Below are 22,517 nucleotides of genomic sequence, written 5' to 3' on the forward strand. Positions count from 1 at the left end.
CTGAGCTACCTGGACTCTTTATTAGAACAATCAGTTATTTTCCTTTGGACCTACAATTTTTTGCCTATGCTGCAGCCACTTTGTGAGTGAGAATGGCTGTGTGTGCGTGTGTGTGTGTGCGTGTGCGCGTGCGTGCACGTGGGTCAGGATGAATGGACGTGTGTGTGTGTGAGGGATACCTCAACGTTTTCTTTTCTTATTTTGTGTGAAAATCTCTTTTCTACAGATTTTCCAGGGTTTAAGCATTGCTTGCTGTATAAAAATCTTTACCGAATTATATACAGTTTGAATGAAATGTTATTTTAAAAACAAAACGATTGTTAAGTGTTCCATAAAGGTTATGTTGGATTTTGGTCAGATGAATATTTGTAAGTAAAAAATATATGCATTTCTGAACCTCAACTTACATAGATTTTCTTTATAAAAAACAAAAAAAGAAAAAAACAAAACGAAAAGGTTGGCTATAGTTGGCCTGAATAACAGGCACGATATATGGTGCTGTGCAAAATAGTAAGCTAGCATCTTATACTGCCGTCAATATCAGCAGGTACAGAGCCTCTTTTCAGCCTAGTTCAATAAGCTCTCAGGCTTCCAAGTCAGATGGACAGGGTGGAGTGGAGTGAGGCGACAAATACACCATAGGTTTTTTGAAACATCAAAGGGAAGTATAACTACTGATAGTGAATGCCCAGCCATGACTGGTGGGCTATGCTTGGCAGGAACTGGGCACCGAGAGCCTCCCAGCTGCCCTAAATCCTGTCACTGGTATAGCAATATATGGCAGGATTTAGAACCAGTCATGGAACCTTAAGCTCCAACTAAAGTAGGTCATCACTTCGTGGAAACAAAGTCCGATCACCTTGTGCTTCCTGAAACAGCATATATCACTGTGAAACTAAAGAACGTCCTATAGACGCATCTGTAGGAAGAAGCAAAGAACAGGATAGTTTAGAAAGCTGTTTTTCTCTTGGCTATATACTCAGCAAATTCTATATACTTGTCACTCAGGACTGCTATTCAGTGTGCTTTTGTAAAATGAGATGGAAATTTTAGTAAGCGACGCGGCTAAGATTTTTTCCTGCATGAAGCCCAAAGCACTGACGTTTGAGAGAAGGGAAGGGGGTCTCCCCAGGAGGACCGCAGATGACCGCCTTTTCCAGCCACTACTGCTTAGCCCTTCGGCAGCTCTCAGCTTGGCACACGCTCCAAGTTCTGGGTCCGCTTCAAGGTGAACTCAGCGGGGTTGCTCTTGACTGTTTGAAGGTACAGCCAGCCTCGCTTTTCCCTTTGCTCTGTGAAGTTCAAAGGCATCGCTGCCAGGAAGCGAGGTCTGCGGCCCAGAAGCTTGCCCTGAGTGCGTGCACCCGATGGGTTCCCCAGCCCACCAGCCACTCCTGACGGGGCACCCCATCACCAACCTGCTCCTTCCCTGGAAGAGTTAAATATGTTTGATTGCAAATGAATGTTTTTAAAGTGTATTTAATGCCGTTTTTTTCTTTTCTCAACACGACCACCCAAGATTCAAACACAGAGATTTCCAAGTTTTTATTTTTTCAGAACATTACCGCTTTAAAAATCTGTCACAACAGGAACTTGGGTTTTGTGCAACCATCAGAGTGCTAATGTGCAGAAGCCAGTTTAAAGAAAATGGAGTGTATTGGGGAAAAAGCCTTACTTAGGCCCACTCATTGACATTTCTAGTACTGCAAAAATATCCTTGGTTGGCATTTGTAACACAAAACACTATAGAGTTGGTATTTAAAGTACCAGGTAAATATAAATAAACCAATAGTGAATTGCTGAGACAATCTTGAACCCAGATAGCATTGGAAAGTGGAAAGCCCAATGAAATGACACTTTCACACGTAAACTCTGTGGATAAATCTTGCCTGTGGCTATAAACAGATGGTCAAAGAAAAAGTGCTTTACTATGATTAACTTTTCTGAGTTGAATGAAGGAAAATGTATTTATTAAAAGAAAGCTGTTTGCTGCTTTATGCAGGTGCAGTGTTCAGTCAGCAAGGAAGTGGGAGGAATGGGACGTGGTCTTGTGTTTCCACCCAAGTTCTTAACTAAGCTTCTCGCTCTCTCTAATACTGCATTCTGTTTCTCCTTTTGTGCCCTGATTGTAACCCAAAATTTATGAACTAGAAAAGAATGTCCAATTTAATAAGTTGCATTTTTTTCCTTAAGCACTTTATGCAGAACAATACATGTTCTTCTGGTAGTGTTTGGATAATATGATTTTAACACATGCTAATAAAAGCCAAGAAAAAAGCATGGCAACTTCTAAAAAGGAGTCTGTTTTCCAAATACCTAGAACATTAGGAAACATTAGAAGATGATGTGTACTGGCTTTCGGAACCTGAGATTCTTGGTGAATGAGAGGCTGGGAAGTGACTTTGCATTTCAGAGTGGGGGGCCAGCGCCCTAGGGTAACTGCAGCTTCCGGGGGCCTCTGCAGCGGTCTGCGGCCCCCTCTTCCTGGTCTTTACAGGTGGCCACTTCCAGCCACCAGGACTACCCCCTCCGTCCTATGCCACTCCTCCCCTGCCACCACCCACTGGACTCAGGCCTGGAGCTTGGCAAACGACCGTCTGCACAGGCGCCCTGCATTTACTGGGCGCCGCCTTCTCTTCCCCGTCTCTGAAGTGTAGGGACGCACCTCCTGTCTCTTGGCCTCACTAGAACCGGAGAGAGAATCAGGGGCGCCTGCCCTAGAGCGTGTGAGGAAGATGGTGAGGCGATTCCCCCGCCACAGGGGAAACTTGGAAGCGAGGCCTGGGAAGGGGGGACTGACCCCAGATCCTGCTGGAGAGCCGACGGGGAGGTTCCGGACACCTTGCCACCTGGGATAGGGGCTGGTGCTTTCCCAGTCCTACTCCTTTGCACTGACCTTCCCTGGTTGCTGGGCAGGGAGGTGTGTGTCAGTTCCCAGCACAAGGGAAGTTTTGTTCCATGACCTGGCCTCAGGGAAAGCGGAGGGAGCCCCCACCATGGCCACATTGGGACCCACCGAGCCACCTTCCTCCCTCTCTCCCTGCAGCCCTGGCTGAGTGGAGGGCCAGAGCCAGTTAAGCCGCGTCCTTCACTTCGTGGGGCTAGGCCTGCCCTCCACCCTGTCAGGCGCTCACACCCAGGAGAAGCCTTAACGCCTAAAATGGCGCCCATCCTGCAGGCCCAGGGTCTCTGCCAAGGAGTTCTGTCCTCAGACAGTGAGCAGACATTGCAGCCTTCCTCCAGATGGCTGCCAGCTGGGTGTACCCCCAGCAGTTCCTTCAGAGCCACACAGCACTTCTCTTCCTCCCCCTCTGCTCTAGCCCCATTCCTTCCGCCAGGAACCTTCTGGACTCTTGAGAAAAGAAGCGCCCTACAGTGCAATAGAAGGAAGGAGCGTGTCATCACACCTCCCACCCCAGCCCTACCACCTAGCGTCCCTCCTGCTTTCCCCGTCCCAGCCCTGCCACTGCCAGCTGCTTCCTGGGGAGGCTGAAAGGTCATCACAGACACCAGCACAGACGGGCCAGTTCCCCCACCTGCTCTTCTCTGTCCCCTGCTTTCAGAGGCCTTGGTCACTCCATTTATCACATCTCATCTCTCCAGTGATGGGAGTGTGGCCTCCCAGCTTCCAGGGAGACTAGATGGCTGTCAGCTGGGTGTACCCCAAGCAGCTCATCCAGAGCCACACAGCACCTGTGGTGTGGAAGACCAGGCGTCGGGCTCTGTTGCCAGCTCTGAGGTGAACACAGGCCAACCGAGTCCCCGTCTCGAGGCCACTCACAAAGGGAAGAGCACAGCCCCACGGTGGGCTATATGCCTGGGGACCTGAGACAGTAGATTCAACTCTCCTGACGGATTCTGTCAGGGAGGGCTCCACTGGGTGTTTCTCACAGAGGCCTGTGCTGATGCGCTGAGCACAACGGGCAGGCGTGCTTCCATCTGGAGGTGACACAAGGTCATGGGAAGTGCAGCCACCCACCCGCTGTCACAGGCCACCCGGTGTCCCCACCTTCTGCAGCCTGACTCATCCTGTCCCCGGTGCCAGCACGGAGGGCCTCATGCCACAGGCCGGAGGAAAGAGCAGTGCACCTGTAAAGGACAGTCTTCTGGGAGCTAACGGCCCATTCAGAGAGCTGCTTCAAGTCATAAGCATGAAGGCCCCTAGAGAAAACCAGCACATGAGAAGGAAATCTCTGCCATTTGCCTCGTGCGGTAGAAGAACACAGCCTTTTCCTCAGTCCGAGAGGAAAGAGTGTGCCTGGGCTCAGTGAATTTACAAATAAACCAAAGAGCAATCCGGTAAGAGTAGCTGCCATGTTACTATTCACAGGGGTAAAGCTAGTTACTGAAAACCTCCTGTGTCCCACGGAGGGAGCGCTAAACCAGGCAGTAGTGAAAGGGGGCGCCACCACTAGGAGTGCTCAGGTTTTAAAATGAGGCTTTAGCCAAAATCAGAAACCAAAGAAATGGGGGAAGAGGGCATCAAGAAAATTAGATGAACCCTGGTTCCGAACGTAACCCCAAGCATTGCTTTCTGAACATGCCCTGATTCGTAGAGATGAATCTGGCATATTCCAGGACTACCCTTGTGGCCTGGGTGGGCAGCATGAAGATGTAAAGCTGATTTATATCTGCCCCCATGTCAGTAAGCTCTGAAGTGTCACATTCAATCTTGTTGCACTGTTTTCAAGTCCGTTGTTACCAAGTTAAGCCCTAAAATTGTTTCATCCATAACGTAGATTTATTACTGGGAAACACTGTCCTCTGTAACTCAGTATCCCCTGAGATGACACTGTATCACGGCAGAGTTCAATGGCTGATGTCCATTTATTTTCTAAAATCCCAGAGATGGCCAAAAAAAAGTACATGTTCCATATTCGTACTGTTTAATAAGGCAGGAAAGTGGATACTATTATTTTTATGCATGAACGATAACTAAACCAAAAAAGTATTGGTGCTCAAAAGAGGAAGTTTCGGTTCTGGAGGTTTCCTTACGTGCAGCAGATATGAGTGCACTGACGCTTCATCTCACGGCCTCAGCCTGGTCGCAGGCCGCCTTGTCCACGTCCTCGGGGGTGCACAGCGCCTCACTGGGGCCCTCTCCTTCGACCTCGAGGCCTGTGGGACAACAGGCATGCTGTAGGACTTCTTACAGCAGCCCTGTCCCCAAACTGTCCACAAGGGAACAGCGGAAAGGGGAAATCTAAGTACATCACAGATGGTGAAGTTAGGGGTCAGGGTGGACAGAGCAGCAAAGAGAGGTCCTAATATGTGTGTTAGGGACTCGGAAAAAGGAGAGGAAGTGACATTGGTTGAGCACTTGATGTGGGTCAGGCCCCAGGCTATGAGCTTCACCATGTTTTGTCTCCTTTCAGCTTCACAAGAGCCCTCTGAGGAGGAGGATTATTATGGGGCTATAATGGGCCTCTCATTATCTCCATTTCACAAATGAGGAAACTGCGGTCCAAAAAGGGAAGTAAAACTTTCCCGAGGCTATTCAGCTAATAGATAGTGGAGCCAGGATTCAAACCCAGGATTCTGTCTCCAGGGCCCAGAAGAAGTGCTGGGTGCGTGGAAGGCACACCCTGCCCCTGACAACTGAGAAGGCACAACATAGATGTCGGACAAAGGGGGAGAACACCACACCCCAACGAGGCTGCTTCAAGGTCATCCCCGCAGGAAGCTGCGCACCTACTCCCAGGTATGGTCTAGGCTCAGACCCTTCTGGAATTGTTCCCTTTGCTCATTATCCCCTGAGGCCAAAAAGTCAGGCTCACGATCTCCCAACACTCTCCCCGATGGCCCCATGAGTGGTGCCCAGCCAGTTCGCTCTCCTCCTTTTTCCCAGAGTCATACCTACTTGTTTCCAGTCACCACCCCCGGAAAAGGATGAAGATGTCACATGACCCTGGACACATAAGGAAACACGTCATGGGCTCTCCCTGAGGGCAGGCCCCCAGAGGAAAGCTGGTCCTCGCAGTCACACCCACACCAGAGTGAGAGTTCTTCCCACGGAGGAGGGCTTTGGAGAACCACCACACGCACTTGGATGTTCAGACTTGGGTCTCTGGTCCACAAAGAGCCACACTGCCCGGGAGTTCTCAGCTCCCTAAACTCCATCACACCCCCAGCTTGTCCCTCAGCTGGCAGCAGGCAGCACCAGGATTGAACGAGGGCCAGCAGGGGTCAGCTCCCGCACTTCCTTTCCTTGCCCTCAAACCACCTATTCTTGCTTGGTTGGATTCAAATCTTGAAGAGACCATGACGAACATTTCAAACATTTAGGTAAACCGACTGGTTAAAACCCAAACATTTAGGCACACGGAGGTTATTAGCGTTTCAGATCTGCAGGCAGCCTTTTCCCAAGAATGCCCGCCCCCACATCCTTTGCTTTTCCCAGGATGTTCACCCCCTGGCCCCTTCCACCTCACTTCAGGCTCAACCCAGAGACGTGCAACACGGCGACAGGAGCAGCACGGGCCGGGTCTGGTTCTTCCACTCGTGGAGTGGGGTGAGTCACATGTACTCTGAGCCCCGTGGGTTTCTCACCCAGATGTGGAGGTGGGGATGACCCAGCACGCTTTTCCCAAAATGTGGGGTCTGAGGGATACGAGAGCCACCGCAGCGATGGGCAGAGGGCCCTTCTGGGAAACGCCCTGCTTCTCGGCGACCCCACCAAGGGCTTGATGGGGCACGTGGAGCACAGAGGAAGTGAGGGGATGACATCTGGCCTCTGCCATGGAAGTGGGCTTCCAGAAAGTTAGTTACATTTTCTGGGTGGTTTCCACAGGAGAATGCAAAGTAACTTTGTAACGAGAGTTTGGCTTCAAAGTAAAAATGCAGCCAAAAATGTAATGAAAAAGCAAAACTGTTACTCTGAAAACACAATAGAGCAGGACTGCCGCTGAAGTTATATAATGGGCCCTGTTTCCCCAGCAGGCCCTTATTAGATGGAGGACTTGGTTACCACATAGTTACTGTCAGTACCCGCCCCCCATCCCTGCTGCAGATTTAACACAGACCAGATCTGCCTGGATGACTTACCCAGAGGGGCTTCCGGAACCTGGTCTGAAAACTTAAAACTGGGGAAGAGCAGTGCCAGTTCCCGGCGGGCATCTTCCGAGTCCCGGCTTCCATGGACCGCGTTAAAGGGCATTTCTGTGCCATACTGAGCCCGGAGACTGGGAGCATGCAAAACGTACAAGAAACGATCGTCTCATTTGAAAAGAAATGTTTTGCTCTCTGGCAACATGGCCACCAGCTACCAATCAGCAGCTGGCATTTCTGTGACATGGCTTTCTCTGCTGGAAACGCCAGGAACGGCAGCAAGGGTGATAGTAGCCGCGGTGCTCTGGGCACGTTGCCAGCGCTTAACATACCTGATCTCGTTCCATTTGTGCGGCAACCCTGTGAGGGAGACTCTGTCATGATCCCCAGTTTAAATATGCATGAGTTATGGTGTGAGCCCAGGAGCTGCTATTTTATTGCTGTTACTAGGGGGACTAGGCTAGCACCCTGCCGAGGGCTTGGTACAGGCTGGCATAGTTAATCCCCCAAGGTCCCCTAAGATCATGCTAATATTGCTAGGACTTCCCCTATGTCAAACAATGTTCTAACTTCTCTCTCTCTCTTTCTCTTTCTCGGTCTCTTAATCTGAGGCAGGTCCTATCCTATTATAGTTCCCATTTTCCAGATGAGGAAATTAAGGCAGAGGGATTAAAGCATGGATGACCCAGGGTCACACAGTTAGTAAGAGGAAGAAGAGAGATTCTAAGGTCGGTGCTCTGAACCACAGCACTGTACAGCCTCCCCTGACAGGTGCTCATATCCCCCTTTTATAGATGAGAGAACTGAGGCTCAGAAAACTTAAGATCTGAACCCTGGGCTGTCTTTCATCAGCCCAGGCTGCCTCATATATGAATATTCCCGGCCCCCTACATCTGTTATGTCACAGTAAAAACTGCAGTTAGTCTCTTGCTAATTTCTTTCCTGTTGATGAGGTCTCTCTCAGCTTCAAAGGCAAGACACAGTGGATTTGGCATTGGTGGTGCCAGGCTAAATATTCACACAGAGCCAGGGAGCAGACCAAGGCTGTGAGTATAACAGAGTGCTCAGACTCTAGGGGGCCTCAGGACACCTTGGGTAGGGAGTAGGGGAATGGGGGTTGAGGAGGTGAGTCTACACTGCACATTCCTAGGCCTCACCCAGAGTCTCTGACTTGGTAGACCTGGGTGGAGCCCTGGAATCTGTATTTCCTGGGTGAGAGTTGCAGGTGGCTCTGGGACCATATGACGGGACCCTTTGGCTGCAGAGAGAAGAACAGTGAGGACCCAGCTGCAGCCTTCAGAAGAGGGAAAGAGGCAGCAAGGAGGCGCCCAGTGAAGAGCTGGGGGCTGGATCAGAGGGAGAGGATGTCAGGGTCTCCACAACTACCTAACAGGGAGGTCAGGGACTCCCCTAATGTATGACAAAGAGGGAGCTTCATGGCCATCGGAGAGCCTTCTGTGTTACCCATGGTTCTGGGCTGAACCTCGAGCAGGGCTCTCAGCTTCCTTGGATGCAGGTTCTGAGATGGATGCGAGGACCACAGCTGGTGACATCACCTGTCAGGCTGCTCCCTCCTTGCCACAGCGGGGTCACAGGGTCCCATGAGGGCTTGCCAGGCGGTGACCACATCCTCGGTGCCCTCAGCCCTGGTGAGGATCAGGAGGTGGCTCGGTCCACTGCACATGTGATGTACCAGCTTCTCAAATGCCTCCTAGCACAGGGAGGGAAGACGGTGAGCCGGGGCAGGGGCCCCAGGGCCTGCAGAGGGCCGGCGGGCCCATCCCACCCACAGGATGGGCGAGCGTCAGCGAACGGCCTGGCCACGGGCCTGCAGCCCGCGGAGGGCCCCGGGGAGGCGGGGGGCCTAACCACACCCAGATATAAGTTAAAGGCAGGAAGACGAGGCTTCGAGTGGACTCCCTTGGGGTTGAACATGAGATAATAAGTTAGATGGGAGCATTTAGAAGACCACAAATATGGAAATCATGCGGGTGCTGGATAACCAGGGGATGCTGTTGAGACTTTGTGCAACCCTTCCGCCTTCTTCAAGTAGCAGTACTCAGGCTTCCTTTGGGGAGAAACCCTTCCCCATTTCACTTGGTCCTAGGCCAGCTGACAACCACAGTGCCTGTCCACCCCTCCACGTACACACCCCCTCACCTGAGAGGTGGAGCCCAGGCTCGCTCACCGATACCCTCCCTCCCAAGTGGGTGAGTCACAAGCAGAAGCAGATGGAAAGTGGCTGGATGTGAGTCCCCCAAGAGCAGCGCCCGAAGTGACGGTCCGTGAGGTCTCGCTCCTGAGGGCCCTACCCCTGCCTTGGTTCTTCTTCTCCCCACACCTTCTTATGCAACTCCTTCGACTCTCTTCAGTTCTGGGGGTCATGGAGTATCCCTCCGCTAAATTCCTTATTTCACCCCTTATAGCTGGAGTCAGACTCTCATCCTTGCTACTAAAGAATGTCTCCCTGATGCAGCCCGTAATTATTATTCGGAGAGCAAGTTCATGGCTCGCTTGCTGTTCATATTCTTGCTCTTCATAATACTCTATTTTCTCCCAAACTAATAGCAATCTATAAACACGATGCTGGAGAAAGAGAAAGAAATGAGAGTGTTTTGGATAAGTGGAAGCAGAGAAGCTGACCTCTCCGGCTTGGTGTTGGTAGAAAAGTCGCATTTCTGCTTCTGTCATGGTTCTCTCTTCATTTGTTAAAATGTCAAACCCAGCTTCCTGGATCTGTAGGAGATATATATATATATATATATATATATATATATATATATATATATATATATATATATATATATATTCTAAAAGGGTAAAGCAAGCCCAGTTTCACAGTTCAATGTGTTGAGAGTAAAAGATGACGGGAAAGGCAACATTAAAAGCAGTGGAGACCCTCGTCCTCCAATTCGATTTACAAATTGTAAGTTACTTAAATGGAATTTTAATTAAAACTCCTTAGAAGCCTTCTCTCCCCCTAGGACACTGCTACACAATGCTCCACCCCTGATTTTCCACCAGAGGAGACATGAGGATAGTCTGTAAGGTAAGCGTTGTCTCTCTCACCTTCATGATAATCTCATCCGTCTTCCCATGGACCACTGCATCTGGTTTAATGACTGCCAAGGTGCAGGCCCTCTCTGATGACACTGCAACAAGCCGGCGACGGTGCTGTCAGACGCTGGGCTCTCGGGAGCCCCTCCGCAGGGACGTACAGCCCCGCATGCAGCCCCTGGCTTCCCTCCCCTGGCCTCTTGGCTGTGCTTGTGCAGACCTAGACTCTAGTGGATGCAGGGGTCTGGCTCCAGACCCCAACCTCAGCCTGGCTGCAAGGGACAGAGACATGCAAGGGACATGAACCTGGGAGGGAGGGCGTGGGGAGGGAGGAGAGGACGGGAGATGGGGAAGGAGGTCAAAGACGACTCGGGAACAAAAACCAGAAACAACCAAAAGAGTCGGCTCCTGTCCCTTCCTGTCACCCTGTCGTGATTCTTGACCTCTAACTGCTGCCGACCGTGTTCTCCTCTCGGTGTGCCTTTTTGCCTTTCCCGGCATGTGGTCAGTAGTGGCTGCCCCAGACCCCCAAGTCGGCATGACTGTTCAGGGCCAGCACGTTCTACCAAACCGTGCCTTCAGTCTCCTCTGTCTCCGTTCACACTCTCCTGAGAACTGGCCAGCTCATTGTTTGGAGCCCAGGCACCAGTCATAGATCACTGGCCAGTCTACTGGTGGGCCGTGTCCATAGGTCCAAGCAGCTGTGGGGATGAGGAAGGTGCCGCGTGGCCGCCGTCCACCGCTCAGGCCCACGCACGCCATGGGGAGCTCTGTGTCTGGGCACAAACGCATCCCGGTCAGACTCCTGTTTGTATGGACTTGGCCTTGGTGAGCTACCTACACTCTCCACAGACTCTATATCCCCCCACGGCCAATTTTCTTTTTTCAACTTTTATACCAGTTGTGTTGTAACATGACAGTATCTGCACCTGAGGAGGGCCTCCTACTTTGAAAAATCTAAAAAATATGGACTGCAAATGTGTGAATCATTTTAAGCAAGCCAACCTATTCATTGTTCCGTGAGCACTATTTCTAACATCCTATGAACACTTGGACTTTAAGGGACTCTTACAATAAATCCCCTTATAAATTTCCCGATTCATGAGACCGCCTAGAGGTATAAGGTGAGAAGAGAAGAGACCAGGGCTGGGGCCCTGAGAACTCCAGCCTGAAAAGGGAACAGAAGAAAAGAAGCCAAGGAAGGGGAGGTGGCGGAGAGGCCAGAGAAAACAAGAAGGAAAACGAGAAAGGTCTCGACATCTCAGACACCCGACGAGAAGAGGGCTTTGAGTAGGAAGACGTTGGGGACATCAGCCAAGCCCACAGAAGGATGCCATAGGCTATGACTGGAAACTGCCCACTGGAGTTGGCACCAAGAAGGTCGCTGGAGCCTTGGGGAGCGGCAAGGGGGCAGGGGCGGAGGAGAGGGTGGCCCGAGGAGTGTGGACCACGTTCAGGAAGCTGGGCTCGGGGGAGAGGAAGGCTAAGGGCAAGGGTAGGCTTTGGGTAGTTTTCTAGGTGGAGAGACCTGATTTGGGAGAAAATAATGGGGAAGGGAAAGAAGAGGTAATCCCAAAAGGAGACGACAAACGTTTCCTGCAGAAGCCAAGTCGCTGATTTCCTTTTCACACTTGAAGTTTCTTGCTCTCCTAAACTGTGCCTCTTCCCTCGTTAGGATCCAACTCAGAAAGTCCTCGTCATCCACACGTGAATAAGCAGCTTTTCTATTTCAGGGAGTAATCAGAACTTCCTTCTCTCTCCAGCTCGGTTCTTGAGCTGCGTCCTGGTTTCCCCTGGTGTCTCAGGGACCGTCAGGAGGCACCTTGCCAACAACAGCCTCTCTAACCTCTGGCTTCTCTTCCCACTGTCAGGTCAAGGTGTTCTTCTCATATTAAAGGTTCAGGAAGAACAGCAATGCTCAGGAGTGTAAAATCTATGAGTTAATACTTGGGGCATAAGTGGAAGAGGGTGCAGGGCTGTGGGGAGGGAAGGGGTTCAGTACAGCTGACTTTCTGACACTTCAGAAAAAAGGTGAAAGAAGCTCAAACTCTTTAGCTCAAATAAGGACTAAGGGTACACCAGCATCATTACTTTGCCTTATTAGAGTCACTCCCTCCATTTTACTAAGGGAGCCTTTCCTGATGCCCAGAAATTGCCATGAAACTCACAGTTGTTATAACTGAACGTGATCAGAAAGCTGTGAAAGGTGCCCAAGATGCCATTAAAGGGCAGGAGGGACACTTAACACAGTATGTTTGAAGTCAGGTGATTGGAGACAAAACATTTTATGGGTTATCTTCCCAGAGTTCAGATCGCTCAATAAACTGATTACTCATATATTTTTTAAAGACATATCAGGGACTTCCCTGGTGGTCCAGTGGTTAAGACTCCGCGCTTCCAGCGGAGGGGGCGCGGGTTCGATCCATGGCAGGGGAACTGAGGTCCCACATGATGTGCAGTAAGGCCAAAAAAAATTAAAAAATAAAAAACACGCATCAGGGCTACCTTGGTGGCTCAGTGGTTAAGAATCCGCCTGCCAATGAAGGGGACACGGGTTCGAGCCCTGGTCCGGGGAGATCCCACACGCCGTGGAGCAACTAAGCCCGTGCACCACAACTACTGAGCCTGCGCTCTAGAGCCCGCGAGCCACAACTACTGAGTCCACATGCCACAACTACTGAAGCCCACGTGCCTAGAGCCCGTGCTCCGCAACAAGAGAAGCCACCACAATGAGAAGCCCACGCACCGCAACGAAGAGTAGCCCCCGCTCGCCGCAACTAGAGAAAGCCCGCGCCCAGCAACAAAGACCCAAGACAGCCAAAAAAAATAAAAATAAAAATAAAAAAACCCACACACATCAAATCAGAGTCTGCTCGGCCTTCTTTTTTTTTTTTTTTTTTTTTTTTGCGGTACGTGGGCTCTCACTGTTGTGGCCTCTCCCGTTGCGGAGCACAGGCTCCGGACGCGCAGGCTCAGCGGCCATGGCTCACGGGCCCAGCCGCTCCGCGGCATGTGGGATCTTCCCGGACCGGGGCACGAACCCGTGTCCCCTGCATCGGCAGGCGGACTCTCAACCACTGCGCCACCAGGGAAGCCCTGCTCTGCCTTCTTGCCACGCTTGTTGGTTCTGTACGCATCCTCATCGTCACCATCTTCCTTTTCGTGGGAAAAGCATTCATCTTCATCAGAAAGAGCCTCATCTTTAATCTAGTACAAATTGGTCATGGACAGTAAGTAGTTAGCTAATTAAAACTCCACAAAGACCTTCAAAAACCAGCAGAAGCCAAATAGGTAAAGGTCCTAAATGCAGAGCAGAAAAAAAGGGTCAAGATTATCAGCCTTGGAGACTTTTCAGGAACCTTTTGAGTAGTTGGGTGGTAGGGAGCCGGGGAGGAGAGCGATTGAGGACCAGGAAATCCATGCTGATCTTAAGGTTTAGAGTCTGCGGGTTTCCACGAGCATCAAGTAGAAACTAAGGAAAAAGGAAGATGAAATAGAGAGTGGTCAAGAAGACAAAGTAAGAATTGAAATGCAAGTAAATAGTAAGCAACTGGCTACACAGTGCAGGTAGTACACAGAGAGAGATCATTTATCTGTGGAGTAGGTACACGCGTCTGTGATTTTCTTTCTTGGGGAAAAATTGCCAGTTTTCTGGGGAACAAATAGGATTTGACTCCAATCCATTCTATGAAAATAGGGCTTTGCTCTTTGGAACTGAATGTGAAAACGTGAACAGTGAACATGGAATAATGTTACGGCTCCTTTGGCAGCTGCTCAGGGCACCAGGAGATACTTCTTTCTACCCAAGGTGTGTCGGTTTTCAAAGGCTGCCAATTTTTTGTGAAAAACTCGCAGTCCACGTTGTCCTGGAAGTAATTTACCAAAATCACAAGCAGTGCTGATCCTGTTTCTCAAGGTAATGACCCCTTTCTAGTTAAAGAAATGAACCCTCTGGGATCACAAGTTAAACTCAGGAATGAGAAGGGAGGGCAGGTCACCAGGAGAGATTTCCCCCTGAGGCTGACTCCTTGTATCCACTTCATGTCCATTTCTGAATTCGTTGTCAGGGTTCCAGAAACCCTGTTAAGAGATGCAGTGGGGATGAAAGGGAAAGGGATAAAAGACGTTAAAGTGTTCTGGATGAAGGCAACGACTTCAAAGAAGATTTCCTAGTGGGACTTGCACCCTCCCCTGAGCCCTCAGAGGCCCCCAGCCAGCGTGGGCATTTAATGCAGCTTTCCAAGGACAGTGAAGACATTGGGGCAGGGGAGGGACCTGCTGGCCTGGCCTGGGAGACACTTGTGAGCTGGCCGCTTACCACTCTCCGTTCTCTGCCTTCGGCCAGCACCCTCTTTTCAGCCTGCAGCTGCTCCCGGATGGTTTTCTGCAGCAGCGGGGCGTTTGCTCCTCTAACCAATGCCACCAGCTCCCCTCCCTAGAATACAGCACAGATGTCCTGCTCAGACCACATGATGGGCAACCTCCTTCAAGAGACATGAGGTTCCAAGAGCTTTGTTTAGGAGCGTGCCCAAGGTCAATGTCTGTGGACCCCAGGCCCACAGCCTCCATCCACTTCTCTGCCCCCTACCCCAGGCCCCTCCCTTCAAAACTTCCTTCAGGGACTTCCCTGGTGGCGCAGTGGTTGAGAATCTGCCTGCCAATGCAGGGGACACAGGTTCGATCCCTAGTCCGGGAAGATCCCACATGCTGCGGAGCAGCTAAGCCGGTGCGCCACAACTACTGAGCCCACGTGCCACAACTACTGAAGCCCGAGTGCCTAGAGCCCGTGCTCTGCAACAAGAGAAGCCACTGCAGTGAGAAGCCCGCACAGCGCAATGAAGAGTAGCCCCTGCTCGCCACAACTAGAGAAAGCCTGTGCACAGCAACGAAGACCCAACGCAGCCAAAAACAAACAAACAAACAAATAAAATAAGAGGTCCACGAACCAGAAAGAGCACAGGCCTCTGAGTGAGTCCTGCTCTGTCCCGGGTACTGCCCTCAGGAAGGCCCCAAGCCCAGAATGACTGCCCAGAGCTCCACCCATGAGCAGCGCCATGATTAAGGGCATCTGTCCTCGGCCAAAATAATAGAGTCAGGGAGGAAACAGCATTCTCTCGCTGGGAGCAGTGCGGCCTCTTGGTGAGAGACATCCATCTGAACCCTCGTGATGTGCAGCCGTGGGACAGTTCTGGACTGAAAATGTACTTACTGCATAAAACAGAAAGGTCGGCTCGCACCTCCCTCTGTATTTTTCGAGGACATCAAGACAGTCTGCCTCTGCCTAAAGGAAACAGGCTGTCAGCAGGTCGGGTGCAGGGACAGGATGGTGGGAGAACCGTGCGGGACACACACACCACACCCCCCCATACAGAGCACATACACATCCATATCGCATGCACACCACACACACACACACACAGACACCAAACGCACATACTCCTCATCCCCCACATACCACACACCACATACATACACATATATACCACACACACACACATATATATACCACACACACATACACAGACCACACACATGTACATACCACACACACATATATATACCACACACACATACACAGACCACACACACATACTGCTACACATGCACGCACCTATGTTACGCATAATATACACACATCACACACACATATCACATCGTCCCACACACCACACACACACACACACCACACACGTGCACACACGTACATCACACATAACACACACACGCAGCGACTCCCCTCCCCCGCTGGAGCCCTGGCTTGCTCGCTCTCATGCTCCTTCTTCTAATGCCTTTTATCAGAATCTTTAACAACTGTCAACATACCGGTAAAAAGTGTTGCCAGTGTAGTTTTCTGAGGAATAAAATAAGGAGGATGTGACAGTTTGTCCTGCTCCGGATCAAGAGAGCTCCACCACTAACATCCCACATCTGCCCCGAGTGGCAGCAACAGGTCAGGAAGGTCCCGAGCTCACCTCCGGGTCTGATAAAGCTCCCCACCCAGACCCCTCCTCCGCTCACTCCACAGGAGCCTCACAACCCACTCCCACGGGGGGAGTGCAAGCCCTGGAAGCCCAGCTTCTCGAGAGTGGATGTAAGGGAGAGTCTCGCCTGTGTTCACCGTCTCTGAGCCTCAACCCGTGCAGCTCATCCAGTGTCTCTTGCGTGCTTCTCCGGAAGTGATTCCCATTTCCATACACTGACCTGAGTAAACGTTTGCTGAAAGTTCCCCTTTAAGGAGCAAGGATAGAAATCTTAAACCCTGTGCTCTGGAAGTGAAACTTCAGGGTTCACAGTGTGCACCAGCCAAGAGGGAGTGTTGGCCTTAAAGTGGCCGCACGCCTTCCCGGCTCCAGCATCAGGGGCAGCCGAGCCCACAGGGACTGTCGCGAGGCAGGGTGGGGGGGAGGCTTCCTCTCTAGAGAAACTGGTATCAGCAAAAAATCCACAACGGATGCCTTGTCGATGATCTGAAAAAGGCCCCTCAAACTTCCTGTTCCTGTTTTTAAAGTTTTAAGTTTTTTACAAGTTGTGTGACATTGTGCTGAGAGAGGACCTTACTAATGCAAAATGCAGGAGGTCCAGGCCGACCTCGATCCTCATCTTCTGGAAGAGGCTCACCACGGGCTTGCAGGGGCCACACCAGCCTTGGTAGACGTCGACAACTGCGTGGAACCAAGAAGCCGGAGCGCTCAGCGGGCACCAGCGCCCAGCACGTCAGGCAAAATTGATACCTGCACATTCCAACCCCCTCCGATGGACATCTGTTTGCAGGGATATTTATTTCGTGGTTAAAGGGATTTATTATCCCAGCAGAGTATGAGCGAGTGTGGAAACACAGCTTTCCCTCATGAACTCAGTGTTCCGAATTCTAAACACAATCAAGTGAGTATGGTGGAAAATCACTTACTTAACATGGATCCTTTGCCTTAAGGAATGTTCAGCTACATTCAGGGTCAGACCTAGCACAGAGAAGCCCTCAGTACATATTTGAAATGGACTGAAACTATCTCTTCTAAAAGGAAGAGGTCACTGTAGGTGACCCATCGGCATGCAATCAACTCTTAGCTACTTTGGTAATAAACATAGCATTAACCTTTCCTCCTGATGCATCGGAAGCCACTTGCTTTGGGTAAAGGAGAGTTTTGTCTTTAAAACTTTACTTTATCAAATCAACATTATTCTCCTGGAAAGTGAACCTGAGAGAGACCTAGGTGGAAACTCGGGTGCCTTTTTCTGCTTTGGTCCCAGTCTCTGGAGTGTGGTGGGACTGTGTGTGAGGGACCCTCTTGTCTGATTGCACTAGACCCCGAGGCCTGTAAGAAGCTAAGCAGAGAAGCCAACACATGTGCACCAGATACGCACCAGACCTGCCCAGCCCAGTCAGACGCAGCAAGTAAGTGCTAGATGGTGATGGACCACCGGTGGTCACATTTTAAGGAAGGATGTCTTCCTAAAGACCTCAGCACTCAGAGCTCATGCCTGATCCACACAGGGAGTGTTTCTGTTCTGCAGTTAGAGTGCATCCTCATGGGGAGAGAGTGTGGACAATGCTTATAAACTATCAGCCCTGCCAGTTTTAATGGCATGCAATTTGCGATTTTACTTTTTGAAGATTCACATTTCAAAATTTTCACATCACATGAGAACTGTTTATAAACCATGATATAAATTATCTTTTTTTTTTGGCCATGCCACACGGCTTGCGGGATCTTAGTTCCCTGATCAGAGATTGAGCCCGGGTCCTCAGCAGTGAAAGATCAGAGTCCTAACCACTGTACCACCAGGGAATTCCCTAAATTATCATTATTAAAATTAGCATAGACTCTGGCAGCACTGTCTTAACGCTGTACTGTTGGACTCAGGGGAGGAGGCTTTGCAGTGGAGAGGCGACTTGCATTGGGCATTGTGGAAATGCCAGGCTTGGACGGGCAGAGAGGGAGGCCATGATGGGAAGCATGGTGGGGGAGTCCAGGGGCCGCTGCGGTTGGGTTGATCAGTGGTGGCAGAGATCACTGGAGGAGTGGGGAATGTGGGTTTGAGGAGTTCCATCCTGGTTTACTAGGCCACGAGGGTTCGCAGTAAGTTTTAGAAAGGAGAGAGTGTTAATATTTACTGAGCTACGAGAGGGCATCTGCACTTTGCTTTTCTCTCAAAATATCCAGCAAGATAGGTATCATTATCCTACCATAGAAATGAGGAATGAAATAACCAACCCAAGGTTAAAAAATAAATAAATAAGTAAAAATTCTCAAGCAGTAGACCCGAGTTTTGGACCAAGGTTTGTCTGATGCCACAGCCTGTGCTCTTTCAATGACTCCAGGAAAGAAGATGCATGAATTCAACAGTATGGGTTAGTTCAGCCAAGCAACATAGTTTTGCAGAGAAAGTGAGAGCCAGGCTGGGTTTAAGAGGGACGAGGAAGCCAGAGACAGGGGTGGCTGTGTTGAGGGAAGGGAGAAACGAAGGAATCCCTGAGACTTTGAAAATGTCGTGGAAAGACTGGGGGTGGCAGTCCTGTGGGTGAGAAGGACCACCTTTGAGCCCGGCAGAGAGAAAGAACTGGGTGGAGGCAGGGAGAGAGCATCTGGGGAGGGAGGAAAGCGAACTAGATTCCAGACATGTTGCATTTCCAGAACCGACCAGAGAGTCTAGGGCAAATAGCCCCAAAGTCAGCCAGACACCAGCAGGGGCCAGAGAGAAGGACCTGGTCCTCCTCAACATCCAGGTGGAGGATAAAGCTTCTTTGAGGCTCTTTTGAGGACAACAGCTTCACAGTTGAGGGATTTGGAGATTTCAGTAGACCACAGGAATGGGAGAGAAAGGCATTTGGGTGACTCCAGGAAAAAATCCTTGAAGAATTGGAGGACCCTGTATCCAGGCCCACCAAGGAGAACAGGTTCAAGCCCCGGCAGGAAAAAATTGGGACCCACTTAGCTGCCAGTCTCTATGCAGGGTTTGCATTGCTAGGTCAGCCTAGTCATTTGTACCAGCTTCCCATCTCCTCTTGCACTCCCTGGCTCTACGAGGAGTGGTGGGGACAAAGGCACACTTCCCACGGTTGTGGGAGAGAGGTGGCTGAGGAAGTTATGAAGAGATGGACTCTGAAAGGCAGGGAGCAGAAAGAGAAGGAAGGAAAGGAAAGGCAGAGAAAATGAAAAGGGAGGGTGTGTGTGTGTCAATCTGAATAGACTTTCGCATGTTGGAAGGCAGACGGGAGTGAGCCAGCAGAAGACCAGAGTTCCAAGATGGTGGCTGACCTTGGAAGCAAATCTCTGCTGGTTCTAGAAAGAGGGAAGAGCCTGAGTTCCTGGCGACTGCTTGATGAGGACGGGCAGACGAGCCCCTGCTGCCTTAGGTCCACACAGTTCCCTCGTGTTGTGCTTCGAGCAGGACTCGACAAAGTCCACACTCAATAGATTAGGGTGCCTGGAACGTGGCAGATCCTCCAAAAATGAGGAGCTGGTGGCTTTCTTACTGTTGTTAAAGAAATAGAAGCCATGGTGGGTTTGCCCTGGAGCCATGTTCCGGTTGCACACAAGGCACATGGACAACATAGTTAAGACCTGGCACCATCCACAAAGCCTTGGAATCCCTCAAGTAGTAGACTGTGGTCAGACTCTCACCCACATCCTGGATCAGTGGAACCGCATTTATTAAGAACCCACTTGGCCCGGGCCTGGACACGTCTGCTCCTGATGGAAATGAAAAAGACAATGGTCCTGGAGTCTGGGGGAAGGCATGGAATGCCTACCTTCACAGGGGCCACACCAGGTTGGGTGTGTGCTGGGGGTTGAGACAGAGTCCCACCCCAAATGCCCTAGAGACACCAGGCGGAAGTGACCACACAGAGGTTCAGGAAAGATTTCATGCAAGGAGGCTGCTTTAGAGCTGCCTGGGGATGAGAAAGGGTTCTACAGGTTGTAGGGGCGTCATGATATTTCAGGTAGTAGGAACAACGTGGATACAAGTGAAGAAGTGGGGAAACGTGTGGCATGTTCGGGAAACAGGTTGGAGCCGAGGACAAACCTCGGGACAGTGGGTGAAGGGGCTGGAGGGATGGGGGTGGGGGGCTTGAGTGCTCAAGTCATGGGTGCAGGGGCTGCAATGGAGAGAGATGAGAGCAGATACCAGCTGACCCAGCAGATGTTTTTTTTTTTTTTTTTGTGCGGTACGCGGGCCTCTCACTGTTGTGGCCTCTCCCGTTGCGGAGCACAGGCTCCGGACGCGCAGGCTCAGCGGCCATGGCTCACGGGCCCAGCCGCTCTGCGGCATGTGGGATCTTCCCGGACCGGGGCACGAACCCGCGTCCCCTGCATCGGCAGGCGGATTCTCAACCACTGTGCCACCAGGGAAGCCCCCCTGGTTCTTTATTTATGAAACTCGAGGTTATAGGAAAATGATGCTCTTTGCAGTTTTCTCTTCATGGTTCAATATGTCATTTGGCAATTTTGAAAAGGATGGGTCTAAAAAATTATCTTAAATTACCAGTTAGTCCTTTGGAACTGAGCATTTCCTCCCAAAGTTCCTGGGTACTGATGTTGACCTAGCATCAAAGAGAAACAGACGCTGTATTACTGAGGGTGCCGATGGGGAGACAATTTTATGTATTCCTTTGCTCCAGATATCTACCTATTGTTCTCTCTCGCTCTTGCTCTCTCTCTCAATGAAATACTTACAAATACAGCTCAAGCTGTCATCTTTCCCCAATCCTCTCTCCTCCTGCCTCCACCCCCAAGAATAACCACTATCCTAAGAAAATCTCATTTAAAATTTTTTTAACTTGTTACTTGTCCAAAAACACTATATAAAATTGTTTCGTGTCCCTAAATATGCATAAATGGTATCATACTGAAGATATCCTTTTTCAATTTGTGTTTTTACTCAACATTAATTTTTTAAAATTTATTTATTTTTATTTTTGGCTGCATTGGGTCCTCGCCGCTGGGCGCGGGCCCCCTCCAGCCGCGGCGCGAGGGCTTCTCACTGCAGTGGCCTCTCCCGCCGCGGAGCACGGGCTCCAAGCGCGCGGGCCTCAGTAGCTGTGGTACACGGGCCCAGCCGCTCCACGGCACGTGGGATCCCCCCGGACCAGGGCCCGAACCCGTGTCCCCCGCGTCGGCAGGCAGGTTCCCAACCACTGCGCCACCAGGGAAGCCCACAATATCATGTTTATACTCCACTTCCCGCTCCACACCATCCTCCTCGGCCCCCAGCCCCAGTCAAGTGCTGGAAGGAAGCTCCTCTTTGAGGCTTACCTGCAGGGCCATTTCCTTCTTCGTGCTCCCCATGGCGCTGCAAAGAAGACAGAAGCTCTGTTACTGACGGAACGTTGCCTTGATCAGCAAGCCGAGACCCTCCTTCAGACAAAGCCCCCCGCCTCGCCCCTTTAAGTTAGAGTGGCAGCAAATAAACGCAATGATGCGAAATGAACACCCCACGGGAGAAGCAGAGCTTGCGGCCCGCGGGCTCATGGCTCGCCGGAAGATTTTCTGCGGATTTGCGGAGCCCCTTCCCCGCCCCGGAGCTGGCCAAGGGGTACGCGCAGAGGCCAGAGTACGGGCTCCCGGGCCACGCAGCCCGTCAGGCATCCGAGCGCCTGCCGAGGAATTCGGAAGGAAAAAGTCTACAGAACCCTGCTATCCCTGCTGTTCCAATTTATTCCTGGGAAACTGAGTCACTGCAAACAGATACACGGTCCTCAACCTGCAGCGAGAGTTTCCAACAAAATTTGCTGCGACCCAGCCACGGTCGTCATGGCAACACAGCGCTGGCCTAAGGCGGCCAAGAAATAAACAGTACACATAAGCCACGCCTACTCTGAGCCCAGCGGAAAGGCAGGAGGGTGTCCCGCCCCTTGCTGTCAGAATTGGACTGTAGGAACACTTTCACTGGCTGAAGAGTTTGTCCCTGTCTGGGACATTTGAACCCACCACCAAGTAAAGACCCGGTGCATCCATGTACTGTCGAGGTGCATCCTCGAATCCCTGCATCCCTCCTGTCCCACCAGGACTGGCATGCAGCCTTTCTATTGCTACTTAATACATGCCGGGCAGGGGTGGCTCCAGGTTTTGAGGGATCGGAAGAGGTTCCCTTTAAGACAAAGAATACAAAATTACAAATTCAAAATTAAGTATGAAAGTCAAGTGGAGCAAATAGACAACAAGCACAAACCTGGTGTAAATGATCTACACCAATTAAAAGACGGAAATTGTCAATGGATAAAAAAACAAGGCCCAACTGTATGTTGTCTACAAGAAATCCACTTTAAATATAAAGACACAGGTTTAAAAGTTTAAAAAAAGACACTTAAAAGTAAAGTAAAGGGGTGGAGAAAGCTATGCCATGCTAACACTAATCAAAAGAAAGCTGGAGTAGCTATATTAATTTCAGGCAAAGCAGATTTCAGAACAAGG

The 22,517-nt window shown here is 50.7% G+C and overlaps 1 protein-coding gene across 2 annotated transcripts; it reads right to left on the bottom strand.

Annotated features, from left to right (window-relative positions):
- Nucleotides 1–918: 918 nt before the first annotated feature.
- On the bottom strand, nt 919–21,392 carry NME9 (NME/NM23 family member 9; the record flags this gene model as incomplete). 2 transcript variants are annotated; one of them, XM_079704909.1, is made up of 11 exons in its annotated part: nt 919; nt 7,023–7,181; nt 8,604–8,758; nt 9,691–9,783; nt 10,117–10,199; nt 13,221–13,311; nt 14,423–14,539; nt 15,314–15,385; nt 16,663–16,766; nt 20,590–20,647; nt 21,360–21,392. In XM_079704909.1, coding segments are annotated over 11 exons (966 nt in total). The 2 variants fall into 2 exon arrangements, with proteins under 2 accessions (XP_079561035.1, XP_079561034.1); XM_079704908.1 differs by lacking the exon at nt 919 and adding an exon at nt 4,946–5,118 and having other exon boundaries at nt 7,045–7,181.
- Nucleotides 21,393–22,517: the final 1,125 nt, after the last annotated feature.

This window comes from Hyperoodon ampullatus (assembly GCF_949752795.1).
Source record: "Hyperoodon ampullatus genome assembly, chromosome: 5".
Taxonomy (NCBI): Eukaryota; Metazoa; Chordata; class Mammalia; order Artiodactyla; family Ziphiidae; genus Hyperoodon; species Hyperoodon ampullatus.